General features: G+C 40.2%; 2 protein-coding genes across 5 annotated transcripts in view; one reads left to right on the forward strand and one right to left on the reverse strand.

Moving 5' to 3' along the window:
* The first annotated feature begins 1,088 nt into the window (after positions 1-1,088).
* YARS2 (tyrosyl-tRNA synthetase 2) lies at positions 1,089-5,656 on the forward strand. Its single transcript, XM_014881581.2, has 5 exons — positions 1,089-1,903; positions 2,830-2,997; positions 4,106-4,261; positions 4,583-4,753; positions 5,026-5,656. The coding sequence occupies exons 1-5, from the start codon at positions 1,104-1,106 to the stop codon at positions 5,183-5,185; spliced, it is 1,455 nt and encodes a 484-aa protein (XP_014737067.2). The 5' UTR covers positions 1,089-1,103; the 3' UTR covers positions 5,186-5,656.
* Positions 5,657-8,440: 2,784 nt separating this feature from the next.
* The window catches only part of DNM1L (dynamin 1L), a 36,016-nt gene continuing 28,068 nt past the window's right edge, over positions 8,441-16,388 (reverse strand). For 2 of the 4 annotated variants that reach the window (XM_014881598.2, XM_088165687.1), the window contains 5 exons: positions 16,005-16,082; positions 13,649-13,816; positions 12,889-12,998; positions 11,127-11,286; positions 8,441-10,711 (listed from right to left, as the gene is read on the reverse strand). In XM_014881598.2, coding sequence (XP_014737084.2) covers positions 10,655-10,711; positions 11,127-11,286; positions 12,889-12,998; positions 13,649-13,816; positions 16,005-16,082 — 573 coding nt within the window. In that variant the 3' untranslated portion in view covers positions 8,441-10,654. The remainder of the gene's footprint in view (positions 10,712-11,126; positions 11,287-12,888; positions 12,999-13,648; positions 13,817-16,004; positions 16,083-16,388) is intronic. The other 2 variants (XM_088165688.1, XM_014881597.2) reach the window with 1 other exon arrangement.

Here is a 16,388-nt window from a genome sequence, read left to right on the forward strand (position 1 = left end):
GATCACCGCCCACTCCACGCTCCACCGAACCTTGGTTTGCAGCCTCTTCTTATACTGTGGGTTCTCGTACACAAATTCACAAAGCCTTTGGGTGATAATCAGTCACAGATAGCCATCCGGTCCTTGTAGATGACCACCAGGGAAGTTTTAGAGGTCTGGTCTTTGTAGATGACCACCAGAGAAGTTCTCGGAGCCTGGTTTTTGGGATAGGCAGTATTGATCAGACAAAGGCAGGAAGGGCTTTTTGGGAAGTCCGATTTTGCAAGCTGGTAGCCGATACAACTTATTTGAAAAACATAACATAATATAACATAATGTAATAATACAACATAACATAACAAGGTGATTTTAAACAGAATTATTTAATCATATAATTTCCTTTATCTAGTGTCCATGCTTCACTTCAGAGTTTAGTATTCTGGTTTATGCAAACCCCAATGCTTTTGTGATTAACACGAATCTTTTATCAATTGTCACACTTGCCAGTGAAGACTGAGGCAAAAAAATCATTGCACACCTCAGCGTTCTCCATATCCCAGCTGTTCCATTCCCTCGCAGAGGGCTCATGTTTCCTCAGTCTTCCTTTTATCACCCACGTGCCTACAGCTACACAACCCTATCTATAGTTTGAGTCGCCTTTTCCCAAGCATTCCAGACATGTTACATAGCTAAAAATGTCTAGTAATATAGCTAACACATTCTAGTAATATAGCTTATGCATTCTGGAAACATAGCTAATAAATTCTAGACTAACTCAGGCACGTAGTACCCGCTCTGCCAGGTGCCTTACTACCAGCTGAAGGGCTGATTTCCAGCGCCTGACAGCACTTGAAATCCCGGTATTCCGGGTGGAGAAGAGAGCAGCGGAGGAGGAGCCAACACGCGCCGGCTTTGTCGCATCTTTTAATGTCGCGGAAAAGAACCACCAGCCAGCGCAAAGCATGACCGCAGTCCTGCCGTTCAGGCCGTCCTCAATACCCCGCGCCCCCTCCCAGTTCCTCCCGAGCAGACCTCCCGCTCATCCCACGCCGGCTCCCGGTTCCGGGGCGGCCCCAGCGCAGCGGCCCCGCCCGCCGCGGCGGTCCCGGCGTGCCCCGCGCGCGATGGCGGCGTCCGCGCTGTGCCGGCGCTGCGGGCGGGCGGTGGGGCTGTGGGTCCTGCGCCGGGCCCCGCTCCCGCCGCCGCCCCGCCGCCAGGCCCACGAGCAGGCGCGGCGGGCGCGGGGCGCGGCGGGGCTGCTGGCGGCGCAGTGCGAGCGAGGACTCTTTCAGGAGGTGTTCCCGGCGCAGAGCGCGGAGGAGCAGCTGCCGGCGCTGCTGGAGCCGGGCCGGCCGCCGCTGGCCGCCTACTGCGGGTTCGACCCCACGGCGGATTCGCTGCACGTGGGGCACCTGCTGCCCGTCATGGCGCTGCTGCACTTCCAGCGCGCGGGCCACGACGTAATCGCCGTGGTGGGCGGAGCCACGGCGCGGCTCGGGGATCCCAGCGGGCGGGAGCGCGCACGGGAGCCGCTGCCGGCGGGGCAGGTGCGCGCGCAGGCGCGGGCGCTGCGGGCGGGGCTGGAGCGGCTGTTCGGGAACCACCGGGAGCTGTTCTGGGAGCCGGGAGCCGGGCGGCTCGGCCGCGCCGCGCTGCTGGACAACGCCCGCTGGCTCGGGCGAGAGCCATTGCTCCGCTTCCTCGGCGGCGCGGGCGGGCGCCTCCGCATGGGCACGCTGCTGAGCCGGCAGAGCTGCCAGGCGCGGCTCCGCAGTGCCGAGGGAATGAGCCTGGCCGAATTCCTGTACCCCGCGCTGCAAGCGTACGACTTCCTGCACCTCCACCAGCACCACGGCTGCCGCATCCAGCTGGGCGGCCACGACCAGATGGGAAACATCATGTCTGGATACGAGCTCGTCACCAAGTACGCGGGAGCGCGGGGGGAAGGTGATGCTCAGGGTCCGGGTATCGGGTAACCTATGTCAGCATTAGTGTGGCCAGCAGGACAGGGGTTGTCATTGTCACCCTGTACTGGGCATGGTGAGGCCGCACCTCGAGCTCTGTGTCCAGTCCTGGACCCCTCAATTCAGAAGGACATTGAGGGGCTGGAGCAAGTCCGGAGAAGGGCAGCGATGGAATGGACTGGCCAGGGAGGGGATGGAATCGCTTACACACCTTGTTGGTGTGTAAGGAAAGAGCGCACATGGCACTTAGTGCCATGCTCTAGATGTCATGGTGATGTTCGGTCACAGGTTGGACTCGATGATCTCGGAGGTCTTGTCCAACCTCACCCAATTCTGTGATTCCATGACAGAATGCTGTGTGACTTGGTGCTGACAGTCTCTAAACCACCAGGAGCAGAAGTCGATGCTAAGAGATTTGGCCACAGACAAATCTCTGTGATTTGAGAGGAGCAGTTAATTGCCCTGACCATAAACTCGGTATATACATACATTTTGACCAGGCTTATATAAATTATTAAGAAAAATAAGTTCTTGTATTAATGAATCCAAGAACCGAAATCAAACACACTGAAGCATGGGACAAAATGGAGATAAGTCTGCCAGCACACACATCCTGATGTAATCACACCAAAGTAGAGGCAGTTGTGGTATATAACATATAAGCTACTTAAAGTATATAAATGTCTTTGATGCATACAAAAGAACTTAAAAACTTAGGGTGCTGATTTTTTATCTAAAGCCCTCTTCACGGAGCAGTGTTCTGGCATCTTTTGCCTATCACCTTCACCTTTATATCAAGGATAGGATCTTCCAGAATGCTTGTATTTTAGTCAGCTTTACCAAGATAATTATTTTTTTTTAACACGCAGTGACTCTTCTTTTTCAGGATGACAGGAACAGATGTGTTTGGAATTACTGTACCTCTTATTACCAGTACTACTGGCGATAAACTGGGAAAGACTGCTGGAAATGCAGTTTGGCTGAACAGAGATAAGACTTCTCCATTTGAGCTGTATCAGTTTTTTGTTAGACAGCAAGATAACATAGTTGAAAAGTAAGTTTTTCTCCATCTTGCTTTTTGTCATTGTTTATAAAACCCGATTCTAACTGTTCACTGTTACGGCTTCATTTATGTGCAATTATGTGAAACACAAGCTCCATGTAGAAGTATGTGTTAATTATAACTGTTCACGAAATTAACAGGCATGACTGGTTCCTAAGTAGACAGGATAGTGGAACTTCCGTATGCTGAAATAAGCACCAGAAAATTAGAAGGTGGATGACAAAGGAGTGAAGCATAATGCATATTGTTCTGCCAGTGGGTTGACTCTCTTACGTTGCATATTAGTTTCAGTACTGTAGCATTACAGTTTTTTTCAGTACACTACATTACTACATCAATTTTAATGAGTTGCTCTATGTTCTTTTCTAAATCTGTTTTACTTTAAGCATCAACAGCACTGTGAAATCTGAGCTACTTCCTTCTCATACAGGGATCTAACTCATAACTTGCCTCTCTCAAAGGTTTATCCCCTGATAATTCAAGTCCATGTTCTGATCCCCAACACCTTTCAGACTGAAAAGAAGGGTATGTGGGTACTTAACACTAAAATATTTCAGCCATTCAGGCTTTTCACTGGTAAGGGTATCTTTTAATACACTGCATGGGACAGAAACCTCATAAAAATGGACTTTGTTGTAAAGAGTAAGCTTAGGGATACATCTTTAAATTCTTGATTATCCTAAATAATCTTCCTGATGAAATACTTGCCAACACAAGTATGCTTCTGTCCCATGACTGGCAGTGGGATTTTGCATTAGCATATTGTGGATCACCTAAGATAAATACACAACCCTGTTACTTGACACAATAAAATGTTTCAATAAATCCTGTAAAAGTTTCAAGAGGAAACTAAATTTTTGATTGGATTACAAGCTTCATAAAAGCATCTGACACTATCTTATGCTTGAAGAGTTTACCCTAGGCAGAATATTAAGTAAAATGTGAGTTTTAAAGATTTGATTGAAAGGACAGAGCATCCTAGTATGTATTTCTTAAATTGACTAAAAATCATTTTAGTGCAGTTCCTGAAGTTTGAATGACAAAGGCAGGAAATCTGTAATATGGCTATATAGATAAAATATTTTTTCCCTGCTCATAGATACCTGAAACTATTCACCTTCCTTCCTCTTGAGGAGATTACCCACATCATGGAAATGCATGCTAAAGAACCTGAGAAATGGGGTCCTCAGAAACGACTGGCTGCAGAAGTAACTAAGCTCGTCCATGGTAAAGAAGGGTTGGAATCTGCTAAGAGGTAAAATTTGATTTTTCAAGCAGTTTTGCTTCAGATTTATTCTATGGTAATTCTCCATAGCTTTTCAGGGACTATTTTAATCTATTAAGTTGTTGCTTCGATGTTAGAAGAGAAAAATGTAATAATCCTGTAGACTTTAAAATACACTGAAAATTGCAGGGCAGTAGGGTACAGTAAAAATAGGGGTGGTATTTAAAGTATTTCTGTTAGTTTGTGGACTGTGAAAAGAAACTGGGGAGGGGAATCTGGCGAATTGAGTAGCACTTTGTGTGAAGAGAAGACTGGCTCTATATTTTGAATGCTCTTTGTTCTTTCTCACAGGTGCACTAAGGCCCTTTATTACAGCAATGTGGAGGCACTGGAAGAAATGTCTGACCAAGAGTTACAGGAACTTTTCAGACAAGCTACTTCTGCTGAATTGATGCTTGAACCTGGGATGACTGTCCTTGACTTGTGCCGCAAAGCAAATGCCATTCCAGATGGACCTAGTGGGTAAGTTCACACCTGTGCTCGTGGGTAATACTGAAAACAGTACTGGAGTAGTAGTGGCTAAGGTTAATTTCAGTCACTGTTGACCTGGACTGAAAGTGAATTGCAGGAGTATTAAAAAGTATTCAATTACGCATCCAACCAAAAAAAAAAAAAACAAAACAAAAAACCAACCCCCCAAAACCAAAAACAACAAACAAACCCTAAGTGAACTTTCAGTTCTTAATAAACAGCTTTCTCTTGCAATTAATACTTGTTTCTGTTTTGTTTTTCAGGTACCGGAAAATTACAGATGGAGGTGTTTCAATAAATGGGAATCGTGTAACTGATCCTGAGACTATTCTTATTCTCGGACATCATATTCTGAAGAATGGAGTATCATTACTTAGGGTTGGAAAGAAAAATTATTACATTATAAAATGGCTGCAGTTGTGACAACATGGTATCTCCGTAAAATGAGAGGTTTCTATCTCTGCTGCTTGAAGATGTACTTGAAAATATTTCTTTACTGTGCAGCTCACAGACTGACTTTTTCAAAATGCACCAGAGTTCAAATAAAGTTACACCACTGAAGAGATTGTAGATACTCTGCTTTATTCAAAGCACCAGTCATAAGGATCTGCATAAGAAGAAAATGAAAAGATTAATTTCAAAGTCCAGCGATGGAGATGTGCTTCCCCTCCTTTAACAGCCTTTGGTGTTGTAGAACAGTGGCCAGTTATTCCACAGGATAGCTCAGATGAAAATGAGCCAAAGCAGACTCAAACCCACTCCTTTCAGCCAGTGTGTGCTCAGGTAACCAAGAAACCTTGCTGGGGGCAAAGACAACCACGGTCATGTTTCTCTGAACAGGTTTGCTTTGAAAGAAGCTGCAGAAAATTCATAATAAAAGGAGTAAGTGATTAATCACTGATGTAAGTCATTTCTTGGTTATGTATGGGGACACATTGCACCAAAGCTTTCTAGCTTTCATGTGGGAATACACAGCAAAGTCTCTTTTGAAGTCTTAAAGTAGAGAGCTTAATGAATCCCTTTTAGGCCTTCTGTGTGCATAGCATGACTTACAAGGAGTGGCAGTTGTTCTACTTCTTTGGTCCTGTGAATGACATTGATGCATCCATTGTATCCAGCATTCCTTGTTGAAGGAATATCCTGGTGCTAGTTCTGTAGGCTCTGCAGTCAGCTGGAAGATAGCACATTAGACCAGAAGATTTTGAGCATATACATGAAAGGGCTTTTTTTAATGTTAACTGCTCAGGAGTTGTGGGTGAACAGCACCACAAGGATCTCTGGATGAGGAAACACATGAAGGAAGCTGAAATATTTTGCAGTGTTGCTTTCAAGGACCAAGCCTCACTCTTAGGCCATGGAGAATAATTTCCTGGTCCATGAAATCTTCAATACAAATTTGCAGTAATAGCAGCCACAATGGGGGAAGCCTTAATCTTAGCTTCTGAAATGTGGTATATATTCTAGAGTTGGGTGGGGAGTTTGTTATTGTTTTAGGTATCTTTTTAATGTTTCTTTATACTTGATAAACTTGATGCTGATTTCATTTGCACCATGACTCAAGATTTCAACAGTAATAAAACAGTGGCTTGCTTGTTATAGATGACAGTTTCTTCTGGCAATAGAACTGAAATATGGCACTTTCAGAAGCTCAGCATATTCTTAGTGTTAATTTCAATTTCCAAATCCTACTTAGCTGTCTCATAATGAGACATCTCTAGCTTAATCTGTATTTCCAAACAATGAAAAGTAGTTGAGTCATTTCTACCTCAAGGATGGGAAGGGTTCATCCACCTAACACATCCATCTTGTTCTTTAAATGGGAAGCATTAGAGCAAGTCAGAAACATGCACCTGGGACCAAAAAACTCCAGTACACACCTATGTTCACCTCCAGAGAAATACAGCAGCCCATTTGAGAGTTTCTTTCTGGTTACAGGAAAAACTCCTAGGAATAAATAGTGTTTCATGTCTGATCTCTTCCCTGCCTGTCTTCTGTCATTGCCAAATGGTGCAGATGCACACATTTGCACCATAGACACACTTCTAATAAATTAGTGAATTTATTTTTTAGAAACGTGACACAAAAAAAGAATAAAGTTCTTTCCATGCAAAGTTTCTAGTAAGACTCATAAACCCCAAGAAATTTAGTCCATGCTTGCCTTTGACCAAGTCCCAGCAACCCAAACCCTTCCCTGACTTTCTGGAGAAACAGCTGGATACAACCACTACTTGTCACGACCATACAGGGCCATCACAACTCAGCAGTTGAAGACTTGGGTCAAGGATCAACGATGACTTGAAAAATCAACTATTCTTTCTTAGCCTGGTCTTACTTCTTATATACAGGTACATTCAGATGATCAGAAAGAGATTGTCCAAACTTGTTCAAATGTGAACAAGGAGTAATTAATATTGAAGTATTTAACATGGCTACAAATGCATGATTTAAAAGTGCAAAAAGAAAAGTAAGGGCAAGATATTTTTAAAATCCTAAACCAAACAAAATAAAAAAGCTCCCCCAAAAATATTTGTGCAGCACAACCTAGAAGACTTGAATTTTACCTTATTGCAGCAGCTAACAGTCAAGAGGTAAAGGGTGAAAGGGCATGCAGCAGGTAACTCAAAACTATATGAGCATGAAAGCACCTTCACTAGTTTAAATAGTGTCACTGAACACAAAACCATATCCAAGTGTTATTAAACTTTGAGGAACTAATCCTCTAGCTCTCAACTCAAAGCAGAGTTTAATTAGCAACAAAAAGCAAACGCAGTGGAGATCCTCAGTAACTACAGAAAACACCAGCTACCCATTGCTCTCACAGCTGAAGGAGAAAACTGCAGAAAAAAAAAATTAGGTTAATTCCATTCAAGTTCCCAACAGGGGCATAACAAAGTGACAAGTTTTATCTTTCCCCTGCTGTGGTCCATAAAAGAGACCTGGGTTTGCCAGATCCAATCTGGCATCTGTCATTCATCCACAAAGCAATGAAAAAAGTATAAATATATATATTTATAAATAAAGCAGGTTTTACACAAGGTCTGTTCTGTTTACTTCAGAGTAAGGTCTGAAGCACACAGATACCACTGCCCCCTTGACTCATCTGTTTCACTAAAATTTGAACCTGACTACTAAATACAAACTGTTCACATCAGGATACTGTGTTTTAGTTACAGCAGGACTACAAAACGATATCAGACATTTACTAGTCTGAATTTGGCTACAAGGAGTTTTAACCTCCATGATTCTCTCCCCACTGGAGAGCAAGCTAGCTAAAACTTGTGCATTGATGACAAAATTATTTCAAATTTAAATTAAATAAAGTAATATAGAAGACAGGTGTAAACCATCAGTCTAATCTTGAAATTTGTCAGTTGCTGCGCTCATTAGGCTTTTTTCCCACAGCTTCCCCATAATTTCTTTTAATTCTGGTAGTAATAGTGGAATTTGAAGTATTTTAGCTCAGTTTCAGAACACAGCTTGTTTCAAACCTATCAGTAGGCATGATCAGCCTATCTACATTATGAGTTATGGAACTATTCAAGAATGTAAAACTGAGTGAGAACAAGTGAAATCATAACTAAGGCTGTACACATATAGGTACTTATACTACTAACTTACAAGTGCATGTAAGTCCTGCCACCAGAACTACAAGTCAGTCCAAAATTATTTCTGGTATAATTAATTTTGTGTAGTATCTGTTTATTAAATATCAGGATTGTTACAGCATGGACCTTCAAAGTCTTGCATTAAGGATTACAAATCAAGTTCATTTCTTGGCACTCAAACATTACCAAATTGAAACTTTTTATGAAACTTAAAAAAAGTCATAATATTTCAGAAACCAAGTAACACTGGAAATTTCACATGACATTACAGAGCCAGGTATCACTTGCAAGAATTTCTTCAATAGATGAAATTCATTTGTTCTATGTAGCATTTCAAAACTTTACAAATCGGAGTATTTCTGCACAAAGACTCTTGACTGAACTTCGGAAGCTAAAGCTCAGGTAGCAGATCACTTATGGACGGCACTACCTTGTTGAAAACTTCTTGTATATCGAAAGCAAAGGAGAGAGAAATGTAAGGTGAATTCCAAACAGAAATATAACGCTTTTGAGAAAACTTAAAAGCTTTCACTGATCACCAACTTGATTTAAAAAGTGGTTTGCACTTCAGTCATACTTCTTAAATCTGAAAACTACCATCCCTGGATACAATACAAGATACAAGTACCTCCTTTGTCTTCATTACACGTAATGCATACACCATGTCTTTCTGGCTGTTTAAAAATACACAATATATATTTTTGTGTTCTGCATGAATTACCTCAGATCCTACAAGAAGTATCCAAAAGTTGCATCTGTCAGACATAACTCTGTGCTCTTGCATACTGATGCCAAACTGAAGATTACCATGAGAAAAATACATTTTAAAATAAAGCTTCTTGTAAACTGAATTTTTAAATTTTCAATCTTTAGCAGATTACCAAAGGAATTCCATTTTTGCTGATTTCACGGGGAAGGAACTGCTTATGGTAATAGAAACCTCACTATCTTGGCCCAATACCATAAAATCAAGCCATGGAGGTTAACAGCAGCTTCCTATTTTTCATGCAAGTTGTGTTAAAGAATGTATCAGCAACACTATAGTAAACATTTTCACTTTATACAAAAAGAGTGAGTCTGCTTGAAAAGTACATGCAAATATGCTGGCTAGAGTTTAAATAGATTTTTATTCATAAAAATTAAAATTACTTTTTCAAGGCTAGTGTGATCAATAGTTATCCATATGAATTAAAAATCAGAAAAAAAAGGAAACCTCATCAACTTAATTTCCAACCTAAAATTTCATAATTTTATGATTGTCCTCAAAAAAAAGCTACTTACAGCACTATAAAATTTCCTCAAAAGCAACTGTAATCTCTGATATAAATATTCCAATTCCACTGAGTTTCTTTCATACTGTTATACATTCCTAAATTTACAGAAGTTGTGGGCATCCCCTTCTCCCTGGCCAACTTCATCTGTTTGTAAAAGAAACGCTTATTATCCCATTACATTTTTAAAATCCAGTTTTATTTTTCAGTTCTGCCAGAGCAAATTTACTATCAGATGGTCCAGGGGCTTGGTCCCAGGGGGGAAGGAGGGGAAGATGTCCTTGTGCCTGATTATAAACCCCAACATTCATACACAAGCTCCAGTGCACGTTAATAACTCTGCAGCCACTTTTTAGTAGGCTGCTCTTGTTCACAAGCTCCACGTTAATTCTTCCTACATGATACTCGATGAAATCAAGTCTGAAGTTTTGTCTGCCATTGAAACATTTGGGGACAAAGTGAAAAATAAAGGGAACACACATACATAGTAATACACTCAACATCTCTACTGTGCTATAAAATGGAGACCTCCATCTGTCACAGTGCATGCAATATATTCATGAAAGAAAATGCTTGGTGCTTTCTTTTCTTCACAGTATTGAAACTTCTACTGGAAAAGCAGCTTAAAACTATGCCACAAGACTACACCGGCTGTCTTAACCACAGACAACCTGTTCAGCAAGTCAGGCACTGGAACTTGAACGTTTTTCCCCAAGTTCAAATGAGACTGTCACTGAGACAGAAGACTTGGTCTGCTATAATTTGCACCAGAAACCTGGCAAGGAAACATTTAGAGCCATTTATTATATGGATTAAATACGACTTCTTTTGCAAAATACAGCATATTTTTCTGTTTGCAAATCAAACCAACTGTCTTTACATGAGCAGATTTACACAGTTGCAGTACACAGATAAGAAGAGTTCATAAATAAAAATTCTACTCCGTATACCATGCCTAGCAATTGTCAAGCCAATGTAACCTCCAATGCATATAAATAGTGTGGCTGATACAGTCTTCACCAAAGATGTGTCTCACGGATCTCTGCAATGATCTGGCTGGCTCGCTGCAGGGCCTGTACACAGGAACACACAAAACCCAGAGTTAGTTATGCTGGAGAGATTTCCCAGGGACATAACAGCAGCAGTCTTGGAAGTACAAAGCTAAAAATCAAATCACAACTCATCAGTGTCATTATGAAATGAGTAGCAACCCATTAAATTCTCAAGAAGAGCAGACTTCTTCACTAGACACAGTTTTAATGCTGTAAATCTTAAAAATAAAATATAAACTACACCTACGTTTTACCTAGTCTGCTAAACTACAGATTTAAAAGCTTGTATGTAATCCTTTCTGGTCATGTATTGGTTTTTGAGAAATGCAATACACTAACATAGTCTTAAAAAGCAGTAAAGAAGGAAGACAAGTCTTCAAAAAGTCTCCCACTGATATGGTTAACTGCTCCCATGAGCTCCTGATCTCTTCATTACCTTTAGCATGTCAGCTGCCTCTTTTCTGCGCTGTGCCATGTCCTCAGACTCTGTGAGAAGGTCATCCAACAACAGGGATTTGTACAGCTGACCCACCAGCTCACTCTGGAGAGTGTCCTTCACGTGGTTCACCAGAAAATGCATCACTGCCTTTGGCACACTGCAAGCACAGAAAAACTGTTCCTTTAAAATAATCGTTCAAAACCAGGTCTGTTCTAGATTGAAGAATGCTCAATGAGGGCAAGCAGCTACACACAGCCTTTGCTCAAACTACCAGGAATCTATCACTATCATCAATAAAAGCTCTCTCAAGTAAAAGCAACATCATGTACAATATTAGATTAGAACTAATTAATATAAAATTAATTTCTTCCAAATAGAGAAGCTGCATTGTAAAAAACCATGAATAGTATAAAACACAAAATAAGAATAAATAACTTTGTTCATTAGACATCACCCTATCTCTACTCTGCTAGGGATGACACACATTGAAGTATGTCAACCCTAAAACCAAATTTTATGTGTATACAGGAAGGGAAAGGCCAAGAAATAACTAATATCTCTGATATTACATAGTTCGAACAGTGCAGCAAAGTTAAGGTAAAGAAAGCACTCCCCTGACATGAAAGACTAAAAATTATATTGAAGGTTTTAGTTTACTGGATAGACTAAAACACCTACGAGCCTCACTAACCTGCTCTAAAATCTGGTTTCCAGATTCCTGTACTTCCTCCCCAAACTTCCCATATATATAAAAATATAAATATATTTGAAGTTAGACCTTTCCACAAAGACATAAACGAAAACGTTTTACAGAATTCCTCATTAAAAAAAAAAGCATGACATTTTAAAGCAAAAACTTGAAAAGCATTTTCCGCAGTAGAAAGAACTTTTTCATGCTGTTTCCATTCCTTTTCTAGCTAAGTGCTGGAAAACTGAGCCACACACACTAGTTCCTATTTGACCTTCCCATTTGAAATAAAAGGATGGCAAAGCTGGGGTACACAGCACCTAGAGCTTATTCCAGTTATTTGCTGCACATCTTCCATCTGAATTGAAGCATCCTGCAGAAAAGCAGGTGTCTTGAGGTACAATGTAAAAATGTGTATTCTATCACCATCTGTTAAAATGTGGGAGGGGTGGTGATCCTTATCTCTGTGGGAGATATCCGCTGCTGATGTGCCATCTGATAAAATCAGGGGGATGATCTTCATTGTCTTTTCACAACCCATCCTTCCTCCAGAAGATATATTCTGTTAACGGGCCATTAAGTCCTATTGTATGACTGATAAAATTACATCATCCCATTGGGAGATGCCCCAGCCAGGGGCAGGAGCCAAGCCTTTCCTACCTACAGACAGGGTGTCAGGTTGTATTCTGACTCTGTCGGTGGATTTTCTTTTGTATTATTACATGTATTTTATTTATTCTCTTTTTTTTTCTATTAAATTGTATTACTGACTTGGAGTCTCTCACTGGTTTTGCTTTCAAACCAACACAGCAGATATGTCCTAAATAATTAAACCTTTTACTTAATATTATACAGAACTTGAAACCATTAAGAGAAAACAAGTGCTTCTTCAAACTGCTTCATTCTGTGAAGGGTCAAGTTTTACTGCTGCTGTCCCTTCTAAAAAATAAATATATTTTCTCTCCTCTTACAAACATAAGAACATGATAAAAATAACATGAATATATATATGATTCTTGAAATATCACAGTATTTGCATAGCTTAAATATTTCAAGGAAGTTTGGCTTTACCTGTCCTGAATGTTCTTCCTGACAATAAGGAAGTAAGATTTAATAAGTCGTTCAATCACTTCACAATCTCGTTGCTCACGGGCAGAAAGTTTGCGTGCAACAGGTACAGGCTGTGTGGGGAAAAAAAACCCAACAAACCTCAGCTTACCAATTCTGCTCATTTGCATTTGTAAATAAAACGCAAAACTGTAAATACTGCTCTTTTAGCTCAAGTCTGATAGACGTAACCTGTCTTGCAACAAACCTATAATGCACCAGAAATAAAATTAAAGACATCTCAAAATCCAACACATGTGAAATAAAGGTCAGAGGGCACCACTACGTTTTCTCTAAAGCTCTCAAAATACTTCAAATATCTCCATCTGTTTTTAACTTAAGCGGGTTTTGTCTTTAATGATTCTTCTCCTCTAATATAAACATTAAAATTCAGCAGAAGAAGAGCAGAAATGTGAGTTGAGCTGAGATTTGTTTCTGTACCAACAGCTATCTGGACAAAGAGTTCACTTGCACAAGAATTTGTGAAAGGAAGCCAGTTATCCCAATCATAGTTTGAAACTGGAGCAGGCAGGGAGGTTGCAGGAAGACTGGAATCAGGCCAGGAGCAAAGCAGAAGAGACTGGCTAGAGCTCCCTGTTTCTATAATGGGAATTATTTACAAAGATACCACATATTAGCAGCAAAGTTAGAAGATCTAGAATTCAGATGTTTTCTTTCCTAAGCCTGAACTACAAAGAAAAGGAATTTGTCTTCCAAGACTCACCACATCTAATAGGTTTACAGCATGTCCTTTTTGAGGACTAGCAGGGAGGGCTGCAGCTGGCTTGGATTTTTCCTCTGCTGATACCTCTTCTGCTTTGGAGGGTTTCAGCATTCCTCTCCAGTTGCCTGTTCCAGAGTCCTGAGACACATCAGCTCCTACAGAAGGAGTCTGCACAAACAGCACATTGAGAAAACATGGCAGAATTAGAACTTGGGCACTGTAGAGAAGCATCTGATCAAATCACTACAGGTAAAATTCAGTAAAAAAATGATTTTCATAGGTATATTCCCTTCAGTCTGTTCTTCACGTTTATTCTCCTTTTGCTAGTTACAGCTCACAAAAGGTACCAGTAAAATGAAAGCTTTTAAAACTCATACTCTACCTAATAAAGGGTATGAAAATGTCTCACACGGAGAAGCTCCACAGCATTTTAATGGTCTACATATCACTTCTAAAACATGGGGTGGTCTTTGTAAGTAATTTGGCTTTGACCACACATCCTATACTATTAGGATCATTCTGAAAGTGTATTTTGAAGATGACCACAGCTCTTGCAATACTCAAATTTAAATTCTTCAAGTTTTATTTAAATACAAACTGAAATTTCTTACCATAACAGCTAAAAAATACGCACATTTCTGTTTTGAGGTACCACAGCTATAATCATATTTGTGCTGTCAGAATTTACAGAAGGCTTTTTTTGTAACAAATCAAAACAAAAACCTTCATCCTCTGGAAGTGAAGAGGAGAGATTCTGGGGAGTTCCAAACAAAGAATGACTCAAGAATCTTCGGCGAAAAAGATGTAACACCCAACTCTTAAACATTAGGAATCACTGGATTAAAGAAATATTCGTGGATGGTATCCACAATATGCTAATTAGTATTAAAAAAACCAAAGTTTATTTTCATGTAGAATAGGGGCAATTTTTATTTTGTACCTTTTCACAAGCCTAATATCTCTTCTATTTACTCTGTGCTTTAAAATCTACTCCTGTTTGAAAAACAGTCAAGGTCATTCAAGGCTTCAGATATAGGAGGAAAAAAGCTAAATTTATCTGTTGTGTTTACAATGAAACACCACAGGCTGATCTTTTAAAAAAAAAAAAAAAAAAGAGAAACAAAGCACAGCAAATAGAATACCAACAGTAGCATACAGGAGGAAACCCAGCTAACCTGTGCACATCAAAAATTTTATTTAAATTGCACAACTGCTCAGAGGCATTGTAGAACACACTAGGAATTAAAATCAAACTCTGTTAATAAGAGAAAGTTACTGTTAAGGAAAGCTCCACTGCATGATTTCTGATTGCAAGACAGCTGCTCAAAATGACAAAAACTCCCCTCACCTTCTGTGTTACTGTGGAGCCTGCTCTGCTTTCAAAGTACTTTCAGAAACAAAGCTACACAAGAGTGTGAAATGTATCACACCTCATAGAGGACAGGTTTTATGGGAAATGCAAGCCAAATCTGGCAGCTTCCTGCAACTTCCTAAGTCACAACACTATCTTCACAGTGGCTCTTGATTTATCAATTTTAAAGCATATCAAACCTCTAAAACACTGATGAAAGTAATAGTTAAAATTTTACTATTGACTAGATGTTGACTTTAACCACTTTATTCAGGACAGAAATGGAAGCTTTGCATTAAAATCTGAATTTGCAATAGAGCAGAAAGCCTGAGTCCCCTTGGTACTCCTAATACACAAACTTGTGACTGCTCATCTTTTCTGACTCCAAGCAAGAGTATTAGCAGAAAAGCCTTCAGAGGAATAATGACCTGATATTTTAACACATGAGACAGCATACCCAACATGTAAAAAACCACTTTTTACAAATATAAGCAGAACACACTCCACAAATGTAAGTAAACCAGGGATTCAACTATTATGTGAAGCAATACAAAGGAGATTCATTTTGAACAAAGTCTGTAAAGATTCCCTGCAGGAAGCAGGAAACTCACATTTTAGCTTATCTTCTGTCCTCCTCCTTTAACTGTCAACACATTAAAAACATGCAGTTTAACAGTCATGCTGAAGACTTTTGACTACTTTTGATACTGTTGCACCCAACAATCTACTGACAGTTTGAGGCAAACCAGGTGCATATTTGCACCACAATATATTGCAAACAAGAGTTGAAAGAGAAAGCAGTGACTTGGCCTCATGGCATGTCTTGACATGCCACTGCACATAAAACCAGTAGTGCCAAGTAATCCACACTGAGGAGGACATCTAGACTGGGTAGGACACACTGTTTGTGACAGAACACTAGACACAAACTGCTTTCCTTACACCTGGGGTGCACCACAACAGAAATATACATGCAGTGCTTAGAGGAAAAAAATCAAGACAGACCTTGCCATCAGCCTCAGCAGAAGCAGCAGTAACAGTCTCCTGGGAAGCAGGTGCCAATGCACCTGGAGCTTTAGTAGACTAAGGAAAGTAAAAAATGCAGGGAGGGGAAAAAAATTCAACTGAAGACCACCAAATTTACCTAGCAAATTTCATACACTTTTACCTACTAGCATCTTCCAAAATTCAGAAAAGAAATTTTTTGAATTTGCAAGAAAAGCAGTAATAGAAGCAGAAAAAAAAAGAAGAAAGAAAAGACAAGGAAAAGTAGAAGAAAAATAAAAAGCATCTCCAAGACAATTATTTTGGATTACCTGACCTTCAATTTCAAGTTCCTACACTGATGACTTAAGTACGAAATCAATAAAATGAGGGATAAAAGAAAGC

The sequence above is a fragment of the Sturnus vulgaris genome, chromosome 5 (assembly GCF_052056855.1).
Source record: "Sturnus vulgaris isolate bStuVul1 chromosome 5, bStuVul1.hap1, whole genome shotgun sequence".
Taxonomy (NCBI): Eukaryota; Metazoa; Chordata; class Aves; order Passeriformes; family Sturnidae; genus Sturnus; species Sturnus vulgaris.

Coding starts and splice junctions, on each gene's coding strand:
- YARS2 (XM_014881581.2), top strand. CDS start 1,104: ATGGCGGCGTCCGCGCTGTGCCGGCGCTGCGGGCGGGCGGTGGGGCTG. Junction 4,262..4,582: donor GGGTTGGAATCTGCTAAGAG/GTAAAATTTGAT, acceptor TCTTTCTCACAG/GTGCACTAAGGCCCTTTATT. Junction 4,754..5,025: donor ATTCCAGATGGACCTAGTGG/GTAAGTTCACAC, acceptor TTTGTTTTTCAG/GTACCGGAAAATTACAGATG.